The sequence below is a fragment of the Cimex lectularius genome, unplaced genomic scaffold (assembly GCF_000648675.2).
Source record: "Cimex lectularius strain Harlan isolate CLEC.00 unplaced genomic scaffold, Clec_2.1 scaffold1, whole genome shotgun sequence".
Lineage (NCBI taxonomy): Eukaryota > Metazoa > Arthropoda > Insecta > Hemiptera > Cimicidae > Cimex > Cimex lectularius.
The window spans coordinates 3900446-3922840 of record NW_019392813.1 but is presented as its reverse complement, the minus strand read 5'-3'; the positions used below and the strand labels follow the sequence as shown (position 1 = coordinate 3922840).

At 34.9% G+C, this 22395-nt stretch overlaps 1 protein-coding gene and 1 long non-coding RNA gene across 6 annotated transcripts in view; one reads left to right on the top strand and one right to left on the bottom strand.

The window, feature by feature from the left end:
- Positions 1-22395, top strand: part of LOC106661088 — a 230109-nt gene that overhangs the window by 58658 nt on the left and 149056 nt on the right. The window contains exon 1 of one of the 5 annotated variants that reach the window (XM_014384261.2): positions 18370-18457. The exons of 2 other annotated variants lie outside the window; for them this stretch is intronic. In XM_014384261.2, coding sequence (XP_014239747.1) covers positions 18430-18457 — 28 coding nt within the window. In that variant the 5' untranslated portion in view covers positions 18370-18429. Of the gene's footprint in view, positions 1-18369; positions 18458-22395 lie in introns of those variants that run through there. 2 more of the 5 variants (XM_014384306.2, XM_024228291.1) reach the window with 2 other exon arrangements.
- LOC112127378 lies at positions 585-18332 on the bottom strand. Its single transcript, XR_002910543.1, has 2 exons — positions 18129-18332; positions 585-981 (listed from the first exon to the last, which is right to left on the bottom strand). It is a non-coding gene; the product is annotated as an uncharacterized LOC112127378 (long non-coding RNA).

Sequence of the window (22395 nt, the reverse complement as noted above, 5' to 3'; positions counted from 1 at the left end):
CTCCATTCACTGTCATCGCTCCCTCAATCAAGTAGAGACACTTTAGCTTTTCTTATTTTTTCTTTACTTCCATTTTTTCCTAAAAGTTCTTTATTTTTCCAGCTTGTCGTTTCCCCATTTTTCAAGCGCCCCCATTGTTCCTCCAATTTGTCTGATTCCAGTTTCCAATTACTTCAAAATTATTTTGAAGAAAGCTTCTTCACCTGGGTTTTACAGAAGGGGCGAGCTTTCTGCGCCCTAACCAACTTTCGGCGAGATGAACTCGTGTTGTATTTGCCTTCTTCACATTTTATAAGTTGTGTAAGTAGGGCTTCACAATTAGAAATAATATACTTAGTTCATTTGCTAGTGCAGTCGACTAGTACTTGTTGTAGGATCGGGCCCTCGTAATTTTATCATATCTTTATATTTGTCATTTTATGTCATATAAACAGAGAATATAAAAAAGATGCACTTTAATTGCAAGTATAAAGAATTGAGAAAGGAATTCAATAAACCATTTTGAAAAATTCGTAACTCATGCAATGTTAACCATTTTTATTAATTTCCTTTTCCCATTTTTCGTTCGAATGAGATGAAATACAGCGAGTTGACTATGTTTTATTTACTGTGTTACTTACATATGGTTTACCACGAATAAATCTTGGTTTTAGGTTTATACTACTTCGTATTTTTCCTGTCCTGGAGGCAACGTTTGACAAAAGGCCCTATTATTCTTTCCCTCTTAACGTTTGTTTCTTTTTACCGGTAGTTTCTCCGCTCTCTTCACTGTACGATCAGAAGTAAAATATGGTAGCGGGGTTTTGAGGGGGTATCGCTCCTATATATTAAGCCCTTTGTTACCCGAGGGCCAGATGTTGAAGTGTCCTTGAAATGCTCCACTTCTGTTCTCTTCCCTTCTTGCTCTCCATCCCCGGTTTAGGCCCTTCTGGCATCAATCCTATTCTGGTTTACTCCTGGCCCGTCCTCTTTTAATCGCACCTAGAAGCATACAATTATATTACTTTAAAACTAGTTTTTAGTTAGAAATTATGTTAATTTTGATGTTTCTAATTTTTTATGCTTATGTTTCAGGTGAGTTAAAGCATTTTGAATCTTTCTGCGTCGTTGATGAGTGAGTTTTTACTTTTTATATTTAACTAGTCTTATTCTCGGAAACCGGGGGTTTACTTTTCGTTTTGCTATGTCAATCTTATCAGTGAAGAGCAATTGAACAGAGTTTGACAGAATATTATTACTTATTGTTATCATTTTTGTTAACGCTGATAAAGTGTCCGTCGTAATTACAAATATGTTTACTGTTAATTAATTGTTGAGCGCTGTCTAACTATTTTTAAATCGTGCTTCATATCCTGAACCTGATATCTGTAGAAGATATGCTTCGTATTCTCATATTTGAACAGTTTACTCAAAATAGTTGAAAGGATGAATAGTTTTCAACAATTCAAAATTTTTAAGAACAAAGATGATAACTTTTTATAACTGGAACCTGGTCGATGGAGGATTATGTGTGGGTGTTAATTTATTTGTGCGACTGTATTATACAAATTAGTTAGTTTTACGCTAGGTTATATTTTGTACGTTGGAGGCTTAGTTAGTTTTACCCTAGTTTATATTTTATATGCGTTGTAGGCTTAAATGACTTAGCTATCGAAAGATCTCGTCGGTTGGGAAGCGATCTTCCCTTGGGCATCTGGCTTAAAGGAGATTCTAGCGACTCACCTGCATAACGGGGCAGGAGAACTCCCCTATAAACTCTAGGATAAGCATATCGGGAGTGACAACCCTTCGGGGTTGAAGCCCAATAATTATAACTCTAATAAAATTTTAACTTTCGAGTAAACAAGTGAATTATTTTGTAGATAATTACATAAATACAGCTTTCTATGCAAACAGTGATTCTCGCATTTTTCTCACCTTGTTAATTTTTGAAGTAGTGAGGAGCGGTCAGGAATGAAGTGTTTAGAAAAACACCTCTTTTTTTATAGATGTTTCGACCTTTATTCGGGTCATCTTCAGTCATAGAACCCATGTTAGTTACGTTGTTCCTCTCGGGTAGAAATGTGTTTCTTAGTAACATAAACTTGGTTGTTGAGTCATTTCGTTAGGTTTTTTATGATAGTTATCTACCAGTTTTATCCAATTTTAAAATCTGTAAATACTGAATGAGAGAAGATTGAATCGAAAATTCTTGAGTTGAATTCTTCTAAAGTAAAAAACTGCTTTGAAAATCATACTTTTAAGTCAGAATATAATGTGTGGTGATTACACTCTCAACACGACACGCAAGAATGGCACAATTACGCAGAAAACAAACACTTTGAGCCCTGAAGATGATCTCAATAAAGATCGAAACGTTGGCACGATAAAGAAAATGTTTTTCTGAAAACTACGTCACACGATTTCCGAATAATCAGAATATAATTTTTATTGATTTTTGTTAAAATAAAAGAAATTATTTGTTTTCGTTAATTCTTAAATTAATGTTATTTAGTGTGGGGGGGGAGAAGTTAAATGTTTCAATCACAATTCAAACAACAATAAAACCATTCGTGTCGTGACGATGGGCAGAGGAATGCAAACCCGCACGACTCCCGGGTCGAACCGATTGCCTATCCGCATTCCCGTCCGTGTTGGCAAAACCTTCAGAAAAACATTTTCGACCTGGATTTGATCTTAGAACGTGATAAACATATTTTATCTTTTTAACGGTGTCTATCGCGTAGATCTGAAATTTCGTAGAGAGCCAAAATTCTTCACCATACCTACTTTTACTTACAAAAGTTGACGGTTTTTACTTGTACAAATACTTCAAATTCCGTAAAAATTATTCAAATTGGTACAATTATAGATATACATTGAAATTCGAATTTATAAGTAAATACTTTACTCACTGGTATTTCACCGAGGTAGCCCATCGCTTTGTAAACAAGGGAAATCGAGTTCAGGGAAAAGTAAGAGAAATTGTATTCAAATCCGGAGGCGGTTTGTTCGAAGACTGAATTACAAGTCTCGGTTCTTTACGCTTCAAAAATTTGTTGGTTTACACGGATTTAAATAAATTTCAGCTTGGTTTTTTAATATTTATTTTTCACTTATCTTAAAACACTTTACTCCATTAGAACGATTGATCATTTAAAAAAAAAGCTAAATTAGTGGGTTTGGGGGCATTGTTTTACTATCGCTGGACGGCAGATTTAATTGAAGGCCTTTTTAACTGAATGACAAGTTAAATAAATATACTTTGTAATAATTTGTGGACAATTAAGTTTTGATTTGGGCCATTGGATTGAACAAAAAAAAAATGCAATAACTTGCGCTTAGTATGTCTCATTCCTGTATGTCCATTCCATAACGTTAAAACTGAGATATTTATTTTTATCCTGTTATTATATACGATTTTTTTGTGTGCCCTATACATATTAGTGTATAGTACAAATCTGAACACAGTGCGGTTTATCACACGGTCTTAGCACTAGCACTAATGTCAGCGCTGCACCCGGAGGACACATGCTATGTTATGTGAAGCCAGCCAATTCAATTGGAAAGTTTAAGGGGCTAGGAGGTCTTGCGGCCACTATCATCGGTTAAGCCGACGTCGCGGGTTTGCGGGGTAGGAATCGAGGGCTTTAGTAGTAGTTTTAGGTTGGATCGAGAGGTTAGTGTGAAACTTTTGGAATTGGAAACCAATCAGTTCGTGGACAAAGGAATGTTGTGGAATTTTGGGTTAGCGACGTAGTCAGGAGCTTTGGCGATTTGTCTGAAGACTTTAGATTGGATCAATTGGATGCGTTTGATGTTAGATCGCTTGGCATAATCCCAAAATTCCACAGTATGCCCAAAGTAGTCGCAGTGAAGTCTTATGTAATGTTAGTCTTGTGTTGGTCAAGACGGATTTCGATCCTAGAAGTCTTCGTAGTTATCCAAATCTTCTTTTAAGCTGTTGTCATTTTAGTCTTGTATGGGGCTTACACGTCAGTCGCTTTCTCAATATAGTACTAAGTATTTGTTGTTGACATACAGTGCAGGGCAAAACTGATTTTTCTAGGTGAACGTATACTGAGTACATTTTTCTTCATTTCAGTCTTGTGCTCCACTTTTTGCACCAGTCTTCGATAAACAAAAGATGTTTTGGATGCTGGTGGTAGCTTGGATAGGATTCCACTTAAAGGGCAAAATTACGGTATCGTCCGCGTAGGTAATGATGATGGCATAGTGGCATAATGATGTATAAGTTGGCAAGTAGTATAAATGATATAGGACGGGATAAAGAATGCTCCCTTGTGGGACGCCGGCTTGTATCATCTGAATTCCGAGAACTTGTTGCCGCACTCACTCTGAACCAGCGGTCGGGTAGATCGGATTTCAGGATAAAGTAATAAGGAGGGAATAGGAAGCGTTTAAGTTTATAAGCATGCCCGAGTGCCAGACCCTATTAAAAGCCTGTACTATATCTAGGAACACTTTTTTCTCTAGAGCAGAGGTGATTCGAAAAATCTGAAACCTTGTGGAATGTTGAGGGCGGAAGCCAAATTGGTGAGCATGAATGAATTCATGATGCTTAGGATGGTGTTAAGCGTTTTAAAAGGAGTCTTTCAAGGATTTTGGACATTATAGGAAGAAGGCTGATGGTCTGTAAAAGGATATGTGGTTGGGAAGGTTGTGAGCTTTAGGAATGAGATTAGAGGCGGAATATTTCCATAAGATAAATCAACGTTGCAATTACAAATTTCCAATTTTGCTACGTATTTACTTACTTTTCGCGTAAAAATATGATTGTAATTGAAATTTAATTGGTTAGCACGATAACATCGGCAAACGTGACGATGTTACAGCGACGAGAATCAATTGTCCCGCCTGCCACTATCAGAGCGTGATTGTTCGCAGGTTTGATCATTTTCACAATTCAAGAACCAATTCGATTCAGACTACACCACGGAACAATTGTTCAAAAACATTTCTTACAATTTCCCTTCAATTCGTAAGTAAAAATGGAGTTTTAAAAGTTTACAAATGATCTTTATATTTTCGACGTTTTACACAAGGCTACCTGTTTTATGGACTGTGTATTTTAGTAGGGCAATCTGTTAAAAGTGCGAGGTGGATGATTTTAAGCCGCATGTTTAAAATGTCTCCAGATAAAAAAAAGTCCTGAGCAGTGTCATTAATTGTCCTTAAAGTGAGGGCCCGAAGGAGCTCCTCCTTTCCTATTTGTCCTGCTATAGCCGGAAGGGGGAGATAGTGAAGGTAAATCCTGCTAGGCCATTAGTCTATGTGGGCTGCCACTAGTCACCTGGCTTAAGACTTCCCCGGCCAAGATTTGTGAACCCACCGGCCTATCCTCGGTATCTTCCTCTGGGTTGGTTAACTCTCTCACCCACGGCCAAAACGACTTGAAATTTCGTCCAAAGCTTAGCAGATTCAAGCCAGCAGCCCATTTTCGATGGACTGTAGCGTATGAAGAAAAATTTTAAAACTTGAATTCAAGTAATACGCGAGTTAAAATTATCCGTCGGGATAGATACAAGTAAATAACTATTTTATAATTTTTGTGTAAAAATATGTAGATACAACCTATATTTGCAACTTTATTGAAACCTTTAAACGTACTAATTTTAATTAATGAATTTAATAATATATCTTTTAAAGTTTAATTATAGATTATTAAGCTTATATCAATGAAATTGTTTACGAGTTTGGGCATTGATCAAACGAACATAATGATCCATTGTCTCTTTCACCATGAATTGTGTTCCCATTTCTAGATGCACGATTGTGAAAGGCAGTAAGTGTTCGAAGATTGCCATTTTAAGCTTTTTTATATTGTTTGTTCGCAGTATTAATCGATTTGATCAAATCTCAACGTCGAATTTGTTTTCCAAAAGTACGAAATTTGGAGTTAATAAACATTTACCTCCAAATTTGTATCAGTATTATTTGTTTTGATTGGCTATGCTTTACGGAATGGGAAAATGTTAGTCAAGGTAGAAGAATCGTGAACATTAAATAAGCCACCAAATTGTTTAGGCCAAGTTCAGAAAATGGTCATTTTCTCCGGAGGATAAAGAAAAATTCCAGGCTTAATACTAAATGGAAAATACTTGGTATAGCACGAGGGATGATGGAGATGATCAAAACGAGGGAGATTTAACAGGCATTACTTTTTATTATCTACTTACAAACGTCATGATAACGACCCATTTCCGAGAAGATTATTAAAAAAAGATGAAAATTTTGGTTCTCTATAGAGATTCACCTAGACGACGGATATGAAATAAAATAAATGACAATTAATCACTTTTATTTTTTAAGGGTGGGCGCACAAAGAAAATCACGCCACATTTTGCCGTGATTAGCCAGGAATCCTTTTACTATGCCTTCGCGGAAATGAAAAGGGTAAATTTTGTTCAATACGGTTTCCAACTCGACCGGCTAAATGCAGCTATCAAGGAAAAGCGTGTCAGTGAATAGAAAGTGAGCCCTTTTCTTCCTTCCAAGACGACGCAAGATCTCGTCTGTTCTCTGCATCTGTTCCACCCAATTAAAAGACTTCATACCAAGAATGTCGAATTCCATAAAACGCATATACACAGCCACATTTGTTTTAATAAACGCATTTATGCATATTCATTCATGCAGTTTAATCAGAATTATTAGAAATAAGAGAGAGAGAGAGAGTGAGAGAGAGGGTGGGAGCGAGTGAGTGAGTGAGTGAGTGAGTGAGTGAGTGAGTGAGAGAGAGAGAGAGAGAGAGAGAGAGAGAGAGAGAGACAGACAGACAGACAGACAGGCAGAGACGTAGAATAGAACAGGGAATAGAAAGAGGGAGAGACAATTTAATGTAGAATTAGTATTTTATGGGGGAGGTCCGAAGCGTTCGAATGTACCAACAATGTACTTCAACAAAAAATTAGTATTTTATTATAATGGAAGTCAAGTTTCACTTGGCACTGGTTGGAAATATTTCCAGTAATTTCATAAGTCCAATGGCCGGACCATACTTAAGTGCTATGCTTACTTTATAAAGTGCTGGAGTCAGTAAAAGCCTGACCAAAAATATCCGATGCGTGACATATAGAACCAATTTTCCCGAAAGGTGGAAGCCCCTCCGTGTGGGAAACATGATTTGTTATTGAGTGCGCTTGTAGCATGGGACTTGTAGATGGTGAAGGACGTCACGTTATCGCCGAGCTATTTGTTCAGTTGCCATAGAGACTAAGTCCTCCAACCTATAAACCTGACGAGCTCAAAGCCACTCTCGCACAACCCACCTCGGCAGCTTCTCAAATGAGACGGAAATGTTTCCAACCCTCTCAGAGTTGTGGGTGTGAAATCAGAATCAAATTTGTTCCGACCTCCATAAGAGCTTCACACATCGTGGAAGTTACAAACTAAGAGGGAAAATTTCTTTTCATATTTTATTTCTATTTGAGATTGACTATACCGAAGGAATTTTTATTTTATACACGTTTTCTGAATTTATATCGAAATCTGTGTCTTTTATCACCACCAGAATCGCGGTAACTTGTTGAAGGAAATAAGCAAGTTTCAAATAGATATAATAACAACCACTGACTTAAATTATTCCTAAACCATGTCTAACGTTAAATGTAATAATACCAAGTGCTCATGGTTTCATCCTTTGCTTAGAAAAAATGAGATAGAAGTATTTTAATAAATAGAATAAATTAAAGTGAGCCGCTTTATTTTTGATGATACCCAAAACGCTGACCATATTTTTTTTTGTCAGGTGATTTACAATGTAAGCATTCTTGTGAAGTTGATTTATGAACATGTTACAATATGTGTAAAATTCTGCGAGAAATATCTGATCAGTCGTACAGATTTGTTAAATTTAACTTTTTCTTATCAACGTCAACATATCTGAAATTTGTGACAGTTATTGGACACTTTTTCCCTGAATTAACGTTTCTAATACCTATTCTGGATTGGCTTAATCTCTCGGTTTATTTGTGCTTGCCGTCCGGGTACAGGGAGGACAAATCGACCAATTAATGACATGTTTAGTTGGAGTATAAATTGACAGGAGTACGTTCAGCAGAAATGCTTCGTTTTGTTTGATAAGCACTGAAAATGATAATAAAACTTGCTTAACGTGATTTAGAATATAATTTTTATTCAGTTCTTCGTTAAAAGTTCCGTTAGTTTTTTTAACAGTTCTAAATATTTTTTTCAATTTAATAAGAGAGTTTAGGTCGCGCACATTACAATTTATATCATAACCTAAGACAACTAGCGTTAGCTATTTAGTAAATGAACTGTTTCATATTTGATTTTAAATTAGTTCTGTTCATTGTTTTAATTACATCTATAATAATAAAGCAGAACGATGGACTTTTTCTTGACCTCATAACTTTTATGATAGCATCGTGAAGGATTTCCTTCCGCAGATAAATCCCCATTATCCATTTGTTTTTCAATATCCTGTCGGATCTATGTATCTTAGTCGTGTCCATCGTAGCCTTCAAATAAAAGTAGAAAGTCTCTGTAGATTAAGTTCCTTTAGAAGAAAAAGTAAGACAGAGATCGTACTTGGATTCGAGTAGATTTTAGAGGATGGGAGAGAAGGGGGCGTATTCCGAGATGATCAGATCGATTGATACTTTCTTGGAAATAATTACTAAAAAGATGACTCTTTCACATTTCTCTTCGGAGGAGGTCACGCGGGCCAGATTCGGCCAACCCTATTATATTCTTTTCTTGGCAATGACTGGTCGGGCTATACGACCCGCTGTCAGTTTTGTAAGTCTAATGATTAAGATTCATCGTATATCACTATATTTTGCGGCCTGCGGTGTGATGAACCTGGCCATTCTCTCTGTTTTGGTCTGTCAGTCTGTATTCCCTGTTTGTGCTGATAATCGTCTGACAGGATAGTGAAAACTTTAGTATTTAAAATGTATCGGTGTGGCACATCTCTTGGGATCTGTGCTGGGAATATGTTCTATTGATTTCCAAACGCCTAAGTCCTACTTTTTACAAAAAGAACATGAGTAAACAGTCTAAGTAAGGGACCTGAAAAACCGATCTAACGGTACCGTTATCCGAATACGAACAGCTTAGTTATTTATTATTATTGTTAGTATATTATTATTAAGTCTTTATTAACTGTTTACATGTATAACATTATACAATTTAAACAAATAAAAATAAAGACAATATTTTTGGCTTTATAAAGCCTTCAAAAAGGAGCCCGTTTTCAAAAATATACAGTATGTTACGTATAACACTATTAACAGTAGATAATGAAAGAAAAGAGAAGTTATATAAATTAATAAATAAATTATTTATATTTCTATCTTTTTGGCGCATGGAATTTTGAAAACTTAATCTTATCTTTTTCCTAGACACCGAAAGTCTAAAATAATTGAGTAAAATATCACTCACCTATACTCTAAAATACTCAGTGGAAAAATGTATCCTTAATTCCGGCTGCAAATGGCAATCAACAGAATCCATGGATGGACAGATACTTGGAAGGTTAAAATAAATAACCAGAAATCCGTGCATATAATAAAACATAAATATAATGTGGAACGTCGTATATAGAACGGTGTATGCGTAGGCTTCCTTAGAACTTTCCTTTTTCTCACAATGAGACTCCGCAAATTTCCTGAGTGGAATACTTCTTTTTAGATTTGTGCTACGGCTCGTTAATTTACGGTCCATCTTAAATCAGTCATGTTTGTTCACTTTGTCTTTAAGATGATTTACAAATGACAATCTTGAAGCCAGGTTAACAGCAAGGTATTTATAGGTGTGCCAATTTTCCAATTTTTGTTCTTAAAAATAGCGTTTTTCGTTATTTGCTAGTTTACCGCCGTTTTAAAAACATTAATCTTGGATTTCTGTAAATTTATTTTGAGATTCAACATTTTACAGAATTTGGCTAATGCATTTATCGTCAATTGCATTCCCAGGGGAGATGAAACAATAATAGGTAAGATATCGTTCGTAGGCTGGTTGTTTAATTTTTATTGAGCCAATAGATATGCTACTAAAATACAAAAATTCCTTCAGATCGTTTACAAAAAGGGCAAATAACGACGGACTCGATAATGTTCCCTGCTTTACACCCATGTCGAAGACTTACTTCTTCGCTCAATCCATTCTTGCATAATACTCTAGCTAGTACCAGTAAGGATTAAATTTGTTATTTACCCGGTTGATGAAATTCCGTTGTTAATAAATCTATAAGAATAATTATTTTTAAACGTGTTTTATTGTATTATTTTTGCCCCATTATAACGGATATTTGTTAGCTTTAAACGTACTTCACGTTTTGTACCTTTCGATAAAACGAACGAAACGTTTGTTTATCTAATGATTTAACCAACTCGACAGTTATTTGTTGTACTCTTATATAAACGGATACTATCAATCTAAATTATTCTTTCTACGAATTGCTTGCAATTTGAAATGATATTGCAAAAGAGTGTTTATGATTTTATATTCTTTCTTAGGAAACAAAATAATATTTTGATTTCTTGAATAAAAAATAAGATTAATGTTCGAAATAAAGAACATTGTTATCCACTGTCATTAGATCTTTCAGACTGTCGCTGGATCGTTTATTTCTTGACTGGCTAATATTATTTGTATCTTATTGTACGAATGTCCAGAGGCCCTGCATTTGAACCCTGGACCATTCTTACAGTGATGAGCGCCGAGTCAACGCCTAAACCGTTCGGGCCACCTTTTCACCATTTAATATTTTTTTGGGTAAAGTAGGTGGTATTCATCAGCTTAAATCGAATGAAACAACGCCTTTTTCCACGGCTATCAGTATTTCGCCAGTTTTCATCATATATGTCAACTTTGGAAGCTAGGGAACGGTTTCTTATCTCTTAGCGGAATGATTGAGCGTATGTTCGTGCTGGACCAGTCTGCAGCTCTTTTTCACCTTTCCCGTGCTATATACATAGGAATAAAGGTGTTTTGAACACACACCCTAGTGAGTATCAATTGATATTCGTCTGAACCCTTCTTCATTTCCAAGGATACACTGCAAATTTGTCAAACCCATGCTGAACTGTGGTTGGTCGAGGACCATTTCTTCAGTTGTTGTTAATAAAACGCTCAACCACTTTGGCTTAGTACTGCCGAGGCAGCAGAAAACCAGCGGCCCGGTAGCAGCATATGACCCAACGCACCCCCTCATTTAACCTTCTCATCTTGACATCAGATAGATCGTTGTGGGGGTAAAGCTTTTTAAAATCTAATCTAATAATCTAATTTGACGAGAATTTATTAAGAAGCCGCCAACTTTATTTTCACCAGAATTCATTAAACTAAGATTTTATTGGGAGGGTATTAATTATTGGTACTTGATAACAAAGAATTTAGATAGACAAAAATTATTTAAATACGTTCGGATCGAGTAACCCAATAGTTGTTTGTCCCCACGACTGACAAGCGTTTTGGTTGGGAATGGAATCTGCCAAGGGTCCTGGCATTGTTTACACAGCTAATGGCGTGCGCTATTGGATCTTATACTTGTTGGCACAAATGTTTGCCTTCGTCTGTGCAAATCGGCCGACGATATTCTGTATAAAACGACTCTCGGGTCTCGTGAGAGACGGCGAGGCGTGACTGGGCGGAAGACCTGAGGAGAAAAATATTTTCGAAAGGAAGAAATTTCTTTCTTCGTCCTGTTGATTTATTGAACCATTATATAAGCCTTAGGGAAATTCCTGGTCATTGCAATTAAAAAAAAAAGTTATTCAACCACCAAGATTGATCAATAAAAATTATATACCGTCAGATTGTTGAGGTTTGTAATAATTCGTTAAATCAGACAAACTATTAAAAAAAGAAAAGAAAAATGTGATTCTAAGAATTAGTTTATCTTTTTGAATTGTGTTGCATTTACATAGTAAAGATACTGCACCTTTGACTCAATATGGGTCATGCTTTGCTTATTTATCTACAGGCTACACTGAGTTTCTTTAACTAAAAAATATGTTCACTGTAGGTATTTAAATTATTAACTTTTATCATTGATCCCTATTCATTATTATAATTATGTTGATTCTTTGTTTCCGTTTGATGCATATTGGTTTAGCAATATGAGTTGCAATAATGGCAAGAAGGCGACTAGAAGAATAATTGTTCGTCCATTTCTGGGATTTTGAGGTCTAGGCGATTGGAATTGTGCTGACAAGGTATTAGTGAAAGAAATTCCTTCCTTTACTCGATGATGCGATTTGCAGAATTTCTCGGTCAACGTCTTAAAAACGAGTTCACCGCAAAACGAGCTGCTTTTAAAAGATAACTGCAAGCAAAAAGATCATCGTTCTCCTTTCGATCGTCTTCCATTTAGTGTTTATCTATGAATTGGGACAAGGCAATTTTACGCCCACAGTAATGATTTCTAATTTCCCCAGAATCGGCCCATCAATCCGCTGATGGTTACTAATCGCCCTATATTAAGTCTACCAGCCTGAAACCCGACAGTTTTAAATATTGAATGAATAATTCACACAGTTTCCGTTGGCGTCTTAGACGAAGGGATCTGGGTCGTGGACAGAGGAAGCGACGTTGAATGAAACCAGAATAATTTTTTTTTTTAATTTTATCGCTCCCAGAAAGCCCAGATGAAAGAGATACAAGACCACACAAGTCGGTCGGACATCTCTCCCGACTTCTTAAGGGCCGTTATCCTAAACAGATCTATCAATTATTTAGTAAATTAGTCGTGCGCGAAATGCCAACGATCCGGGGGAATTTCTTTTCCTGAAAACGACCATCGTCCAATAAGAAATATGTATAATCTCTCTTTGTCGTGAGGCGGAGATTCATCGGCTACTGGTTTACATTAGAGAACAGCCCGGTTTTAGGCAATAAGCTATAATTTACCTTGCGGAAGACGCTTTTACGCAAATTGGACAGTGATTGAAGAATGGCATTTCTGTGTGCCTCTTTCCTCCGATTCAATCCTTCTGCTGGCCGACGGTAAAACTTTTGCCCAAAGCCTTTAAGACGTGTAATTTAGAACGAAATCGTACTAACATAAATTGTAAATAAGCACTTTTCACTAGAGAATATTTCCTCTTGCAATTCGGAAATATTGCATTTTTATAAACCGCAGCCCAATCACTGTAATCCTCTAGGCTTTATCCAACGCTATTTAATCTAATATCAAATAACCTTTTCTGTAAACTCATAATCATAATGGTCATTGCATTCTCAAAATACAAATAATTGGGCCATTTAAAAAATGTTTCTAACACGATTTCCTAAGTTCTCTGCTATCAAACAATCAAATAATACAGCGAAGATCCAGATAGGTTATATCAATAGCATTTAACATAAAATTAAATTAACGCTCATTTTTGGAGAAAAAATAGTTTCTCCCAACCTAAGGGATCACTAAACTCAATTAAATTGACGTTAATTTTTTTATGTTTGGCAAAAGTAGTTAGTTGCTCCCTCCCTAAGGCTGCCAACTTATACATGTTTCGATAATTGAAGGGATCGGTTTATGTTTTTTTTAATGTACACATAAATAAGCGAACCTAATGCATATGCGTTTCATTTTTATTATTATAACATGATAACAATAACCGTTATTCCCCGTTGCTATTTTAAAGTTTAATTACATATAATTTAAAAAGTAAAGTAATTTCTGTCATACTAGGCTTCACATTCAACTAACAGTCCTGCGTAATATTCACATATCTTTCACATTTTTACATATTAATCTGACTAAATTCCATGAGCTATGCATTCAAACGCAAAACCGCTAGCAAAGTCGGAGGCCCTAACCACTCGGCCACCGCTGGATGACTCATACTATTTGAATTTCACTTTATCAAAGGAATTTATTTAATTAATTACAAAATAATTCAAAATTAAATTTTTTATTATATTAAAAAGATTAAGACTATTGTCGCTGTTGTCTTGTAAAAATCAGCATGTTGATTGTCTAGATACCGTATCATCCTAAGTCTGCTCTTTTACTTTTTGTGATTGCAGAAGACCGAATTTTGGGATTCCACGCTAAATTTTGAATTCTATTGAAACTTTTAAATAGGCATGTTGTGAGTCTATCGAGACAATATTGTGAATCATCAAGTCCCGTATTTCATTCGCAAGTTCTTCGTCATCTTCAAATTAGTTGAAATTTTTTTATGCGAATAATTTTTAACAGATTAAAAAAAATTTCGTTAAGTTTTACAATGATATATTTTTATTCTGATGGTATGAGCCCCGCAGAACTTTCTTTTCGCTCAATCTCGTTGATCCCTTTCTTGCAAAGTACAGGCCGTATACATTTGATTTATTTCTGCTCAATAACCACATTTCACTAAGTACCAGGGTAATTTGAGAAGATCAACAACTTGTAGCATAGCTGGTCCAATTTCAAAACTTGCGAGCTCATAACTAAGAAGTGACCACAAACTGATTTCTGTTGGATTCTTCAAGTCGGGTACCGGTTTGAAGACCGTGTATCGAAATAGCTCTTCAATTTCACTTTACTTAGCTTTGCATTTCCTTTTATATCTGGACAAGGCAGCTTTTTCAACATTTTCTCATGCAGCTGGAATAAATTGACAACCTTTTACTTGCAAAGGCTTGAGGAAGCTGTTATCTTTGTTAATATCGGCTACACACTATTTAAATTACATTCAATTAAAGATTTAAATTTATCGCCGGCGGGTCATCTGACGGTTGAAAAACTGGTATATCATTATTGATCATATGCGGGTACACCTATGCTGGCTTTGGACACTTCAATAAGTTAGAATAAACCGATCTGGAATTTATTTACGAGATCTCACAAAAAATTACATTTGTGTTTAAGTTTTTGTTAGTGTGGGCCGCTGGTTGTTTAAGCTGTAAGATAAGCTGAATTTAAACAATAAAAACAGTAAAATATACTGAAATAAGTTAAAATCGACTAACCGATTGAGAAATGAGAGCGTTGATGGTATGAATCGTAGAGAATGCCCATAATTATTTCCGGGACAATGGGAAAGTGAAGCATGGACGCGTATGGCGGTATGGCGAAAAACCCGCGACGAATTCCAATGATGAATGGGCATTTTATAGGCCAGAAACAGGGTTCGTTGATAACAGGAAAACTTGGTCAGACCATTGTCTCATTTATTGCAAGCTTGCGTAAACCCCGCCTGAAGTCCTGTAAAGAGCTTTTTCAATATAGCATTTGAACCGTTTCATAAGGGACACCTTTGTCCCGCAGAAGAAAGCCAACTAACAATACCTTTAAGAATGCTTAATTGTACATATTTATTTTCAATTAAGAAACGATCGTTTGACCAGGTTTCTTGAGACGAAAGGGGTTTACAGCCAGTATCAGGCGGGATTTCTTAGTCATCGTTCTGCAGTTGATCATGCTTGCCTCCCCGAGAGTGATATTCAGAATTCGTTTCTGAATAGAAAGCAAGCTATGGCCGTGTCCTTTGACGTCAAGAAGGCGTTTGATACGATCTGGTGATATGCGATACTTTCGAAATTTCGGGCATCGGAATCAGAGGTAAATTACTCGAGGCTTTCCAGAGGAAGCGAAGGTTCCATGTCGTGTCAGATTGGGGGCTCTCCTGGGACTTCGTTCAAGAGAAGGGATGGTTAGGGAGAAGGAGTCCCTCAGGGTTCAGTGATAAGAGTTAAACCTTTCTCGATCGCAGTGAGAGGTATCGCGGACTATGTCTCCAGACCAATCATATGATTGCTGTACGTCGACGACCTTCAATTAGGAAATAGTGAAATTTCAAACTTTTATAATGAACGAACCCTTGGAAAGCCTCTTCAAAGTAAAAAACTGTTGAAAGTATTTCATTTTATACAGCAAACTAAGAGAAAAATATTTTTTTCGCTTCATAGGGGTCACTTTAGCGATTGGACGATTACCCTGTTTTCGGAAACCCCGGCCCAAATTTAATTAATTTAAATTACAGCATCAACGGAGAAATCCCAGAACAATCAAGACTTACAATATAGGAAATATATAATATAAATGGTGGTATATTAAACTTATAACAACAATAATTTTTTTTATTTCAACTAAAAACCTTAATTAATTGAAAGATATTAATTGGTCAAGCGGACCACGGAAACTAGTGAATTTAATAAAAATAATTTTAAACTTTGTTCAATGTCCAAGCAGTTTTATTAGATATTATCAAACAGAATTTTGCCCGGACTTCATATTCATTTATGTACAATTAACATTTAAAATTAAAGTAAATTACACGGCCGTCGTGATATAAATCGATAGGTTACATCATCGTTTTTGCCGGCAGTTCAGTCATGTTAGGGGTTGATCTCATGGCAAGAACGTGCCTCTGATGATCTCATTGGGACGCCCATTGGACGATGGATAAAACGGCCAGTGAATTTATCTTGATCGATCAATCCGATGGGGAAGCATGCGTAATTCGATATGGTAAAAAATAAAAACGTTAATCTAAAATGCCAGTAATAATAGAACTAACCTTGTTGTAATTCATGACTATGTTGTACTATGTACATGTATGTTGTAAATCAAACTGCGATTTAAAAGAATTTACGGTGTGTCTTTGATAAGTGGATAAGTCTTATTATAAATTAATATTTAAATTTATAGGTTTAGGAGGAAAAATTATTGTTTTTGTAAATAATGAAGTGCGGTATAAACATTTAAAATTGTTCAAGTATTTATTAGTGGATCCTTCTCTTATTTTAAGATCTGGCAATTAAACGGACAAATTATTATCTAAATGGCTAAGGGCAAAATAGAACTCGTAATAAATTTTCGAATTGCATTTCAACATTTTCGGATCCCGCCGTTCATGAGATACTCTCGCGTGCGTGACGGCAAAGTTTTCTGGTTTGTCTCGCCCCAGTTTCACCAACGAAGCCCGACAGATAAGTCCGTAACTCGGTTTTAAATAACGGCTTAAAACTGAGATTATTGACCAAATTGGGCCAAAGGGGAGATTAAATCGGCGTATCTTAACGATTTGCTTGCACATTAACGTACGGATATTTCTTTTATTTTTTAATACTGAATTATCTCTTCTAATCTAATATTCAATTATGAACTTTTAATCCAAAACGTATTTAAAATAAAATAACTTACACAATTATAAAAAATAAGTACCGCAATGGGGTGTCAAAATTAAATAAAATATAAACAATATCTTACATTAATCTTGGATTTTAAATAATACACTTTTTGGACTCATGTTGGTACTAAGGAAACATTAAAGGAATAAATATTACTTACAGGGCGATTAAAAGAAAACATCCTTGAGATCATATTCCACTAGATTACATAGATAAAATTAAATTAAGTGAAAGCAACATTAGAAATTATCATGCTGAAATGTTAGGAACTTAAACTGATTCATACTTGAAATGTATACAAATATTAAAATGATATTAAAATGTACACTTTACTCGATAGTTTTCTTTAAATTTAATCTATCATCTTTCACTTTAACTTACCAAGAAGCGGCTATTTACTTTAAACGTTTTCCCTCAAGTGCCAAGTTTTGATTAGTTTTAGTTCATCGACAATGTCATAGTTAATATTGAACTTTCTGACGCTTATAAGTAATTATTTTAAGTTTTGTACTATTGAAGAAGGTGTGTAGGATCATGTAAGATGAGGTGAACGGGTGTGTAGTCCTCGCCAATCTTCTTTTCTGTACTCAGCAGTGCAGCATCTAAACCCTCAACATAACCAAGACCCTGGATAATATGAATTAGATATTACTACGATAACTGCTAGGTCCGTCCGAACCTTTTCTATCGGCAGCTGGCGGATATCTCTCTCTTGATTTGAAATTAAAAGAAAATTAAATTGAAAATAAATTCTAAGTCGAAGTAAGGAATGCTAACACTTCGTATTTTTCGCACGGAAGCAAATACGTTACTCGTGACGCATCAGAGCAAGTCACGACGGAAGCAAGCTATGGACGTAAACCCTTATCAGCCCGTTTAGGGATTAGGGCGCAAGGGATAGTGGCAGCATTTCAACGGAAACACGAATCCTTTCGCCAGTTACTTTGGCGTAAACAATTTAATAAAATTAATATGTTAAATATGCTAATTAAAAAAAAATAGGAACAATCACAATTAGTATCTACGAATTGACTCACCTAATGGCAATTACGCTCTGTTGGACGGCTTCCACGCTGATGCAGACAATGTTGGCGTTCCGTGAAAGTTTAAACGGGCCCAATTCCTGACTTTGTGCTTTGTACGGTCCTAAAGAGATAACGTCCATTACCAACTTGTAGCTGGGTTGTAACCGGCCCCGACTCCAGCCTGAACTTGTTACTCCCGCTGGGCGTCCAGTGCGCATTCGTCTACGGCGCGACTCTTGATAACACCACTGCCAATTGTGACTGCACTCTAGTTCCCTCTTGATTAGTGAAGCGGTCGGTTCTCGCGGGTATAATGTTTTGTTTGTCCAAAAAGAAAAACGGTGAGTTGGCATTTGTTTGTTTAGTATAGTAACGCTGTTCGTAACGGTCACTGAGCCTGACCGGAATAAATATTGGTTGGAATTTTTTTTCTTTATATTTTCTCTATTTTCAGTATTTTTCTTCAGTATGTATTGAATCGTAAAGCCCAACGTCATTAATAATGTACTAGTTTACCTTTGAAATGACAACTTCAAAAAAGAAGATATGATATAAACATCTTGTTGGAAAGTTTTGACAAATCCAAAATGTAAGGGCACTTCTTAAATACATTTTGATAATAACTACGCAAAGAATAGATATTTAATTTTACAAGGTTGTAGTTGAAATGGGTTAACTTTTAATATATCAGTGTTTCAGTAGTTCAGTAGTTTTCCAGTCCAAATTGCAAGACACATCCTATATAAATTTGATAAGAATTACGTAATTTTTAAACTCAAATTTATAGGTGGTAATAGACATGGTTTAATCGTAGTAGTTCTCTGTTTTACTAGGTTATCAGTTTCATTTGAACGTAAGAACGTTTCACGTCCAAAATTCAATGTACAACTTATAAAAATATTGATGATAAAGATATAAATTCTTTCAGATTTAAGGATGGTAGCAGACGTGGTATAAAACTAGTTTATCACTGTTGTACTGTATCACTTTAATTTGAATTGGTCCTTAAAAAATAGTATTTATGGAGGTTTTTATTATATTTAGACTAGTCCACGTTATGTGGGGGGTAATTAAAGGGGTATAACTTTTAGTTACTCATTGTTTGATAAGGTTGTCGTTTTCTTTTTACTTGTTCAAAAAAATTTTATTCTTTCTGCTATATTTTATAGCTAATATTTTGACAAATCCAAAACGCGAGGGATATCTTACATTATGTTTGATAATAACTACTAAAAAAATTACGTTTAGAAATATAGTAATCAGTAATCTTTAACTACAAAAATAATACATTTTTATCAAATTTTAACATGTAAATCACATCACTATTCCGGTAGGTTGTCATTTTCTTTGAACTTAGATTTAAAAATAGTGTTGATTTTTTTCTTATAATATTTTGAAAAATCCAAAAAGCAAGGGCATCTTAACTTAATTTTGATAGCAACTACGTAGTGCACCATTAAGTTACCATTTCTTTGGATTTGTTTGTTTTAAAAATAAATATAGGCTGAGTCAACTTACAGCTTAGGTTGGATTTGGTTAGAAAAAATAAAGTAAAATAAATAACATTTTGCAGAACCAGGATTATTCTTGTCATATTTCTTACATTAACTTTGGCCTTTGTTGTTAAAAACTTTGATATTGAACATCAAATTGAGACAAATACAACATACAAAACATGTATGAACATTGCAAACGACTATGTTAATAATGAATTAAATATAATGAAAATAACTGACGGGTTTAACGCCGAATGCATCAAGTATTTACTAGGTTGCCATTTTCTGTGGACTTGTTATAAAAAATCTATTTATCGATTAAGTTTTGATCAATCCAAATTGCAAAGCACTTCCTTAAATTTGAGAATAATACGAAAGGAATATAATTTTTCAAATTATATGTTATATATTCGTAGTTTGTAGGGCTTACAATGCATCACTATCAAACTTTCAAATCTTTATTGAATTTACAATTTCGTTAAAAAGTAACATTACAATAAATTTAAATTATACTTGAGCGGGGGGTCGTTGAATCTCACTGGTATTGCAAGTACTGGGTTCCATACTAGAAGTTTTGTTTCAGTAATAGCCTTTTAGTAGGAAATGTAAATTGAATATTTTTCCACCCGAGAACTAAAAATTCCTTAATTCGAATATTTTTGTTTTGTTTGTCCTCTTTTAAAATATGTATGACGAAACGACAGATTTGGGATCATGATATTTGTGAATCTGTAGTTTGGTATTTTCTGACCATCCTGGTCGGGGTACACTGTTTTGGTCTGTCGGAATCGTTTCATTTCACCATCTTCAGTTGGGAGAGGCAAAATGAAATTATTATATTCGTTTAAGTTAATATAAATAAGAATAGAGCTTTCAAACCAACTCCCTCCGGTAAAAAATTCACCTGCTAATATTGTGACACCTGTGAAGTGATCTGCAAGCTGATAAACGTGACGCTTGATCAACTCCTATAGGCATGTAGGCGAAAGTAGATATAAAGGTAATAAAATAGGTTAGCTTAACTACCCGTTGGGTATCAAGAACGAGTGGTCAGAATTAATTTTTCCAAATTATTCTCAAATAAAAGTCCAAAGGTTGTGTCGGGATTCGAACCAAGGATTGCTAAGTGTAAATTTTAAATGATATGATAGTGGTAAGTTATGTAAAGCATTAATTATATCGCCCTTGCGAAAACTATACCTACAACGATTGATTTTTACGTAAATATTTTGGTAAAATTGTAAATAAAAATTTTTAACAAACCTGATTATCGCATTTGAGCGTTTATCAAAACTATGGCAATTTTTTGTTGTTGTTTGACCTTCTTAATTAGATCGCAGCTTGAGATGGTTCTTAAGATATTGTTATAATGGATTCATGTGTTTCATCTTATCTCTATTTACATTGGATTTACGACCTCGACTATTTTTTCGTTTCTTATTACTTGCTGTCGTTTTCTCTCTCACTCTATCACTCCCTCAATTTTTCCAACCGAAGATAAAAGCAGTTTTATTGATTTCTCAATTGAAAAATTCAACCATTACGTTTCACCAAGCACGTACGCAATCCAGAAAATATTTTCAGGGACAATTGTTATTAATTAATACATACATTAAAATTAATTACATATTTTTTTTATAAATTGTTTGGTTTATACAATGTTTATTATTATATAAGCTTATTTAATAACTTTCCATTCAGGAAGCTGAGGCTTGATTTCACTTGATTTAAAAAACATTATTTTGCTTCCTTTTCTGTCGTCGATTACAGGAGTGAAATTCATTGTTTAAGTTTTCAATTAATCATTTGTATTAAACATTCACACTTAATTTGCTTTCACTTAGCGTTTCTTGATTGACAGCGAATTTTTAACTTTTTAATTCAACCCCCTCGGAGTTTTACTTCTGTTTTTAGAGCCTATCTTATATTTATTGCTGCTACGTTTCAACTGCGTCCAAACTTATTATGAACTTAGTTTTCCGACTAATTCAGCGAGTATTTTCCTCTGATGTTTTCATTACAATTAAACTTGTTGAGGTACAACGGTTTTACCGTGTTCAACGTTAATGGGGTTTAATCAGTAATCCTCATCCACATCAGAATTTGGATTAAATTTTTATGTTAACTTTTTAAATTCGTCTCATTCTAAAATTTGGCGTACTTTTCCAAAGTATAAAAGACAGTGCCAAAAACAATACCACAAATTTATATAGAAAAACAACTAGAAAATGTAACACTTACTTTTTCGGAGTTTTTGGTATTTTAGATGTTTCACTAATATCTAGAAGTTTGTTTTACATTTTAGGTACAATTTCTGAAGCGATAAGTATCTGAGATATATTTGAAATATGTAGTCGAATGCATCAAAACTCCAACTCGCAACTTCAACCGGTAGGTGAAAATCTAAAAACCGGTTAAAACACTTACTTTTTCGAATTTTTTGTGTGGTATTTTTGATGTTTCACTACTTTCAAAATGTATTTTTACATGTTTGGTACAATTTCTTCGCGTTAATTGCTTGTGTCGGTTCGAACGGCTGAATGCTCTGTGCATATAATTTGAGAAAACTGTTAAATCTTGAAGAAATTTGCTTTACGAGTTCCTTTTGTATAAAAGGCGTATAAAAGAAAGTGCCAAAAATGAGGCCACAAATTTATATAGAAAAAGAAACAATTTCATTTCGAAATATATTTGATCAGTGACAGCTGTCCTTCCAATAATTTTGAACAAAGGATTATTGCTCTTCACCTGTCAGTTTTATTGCTTAAGTGACTCTACTTGTA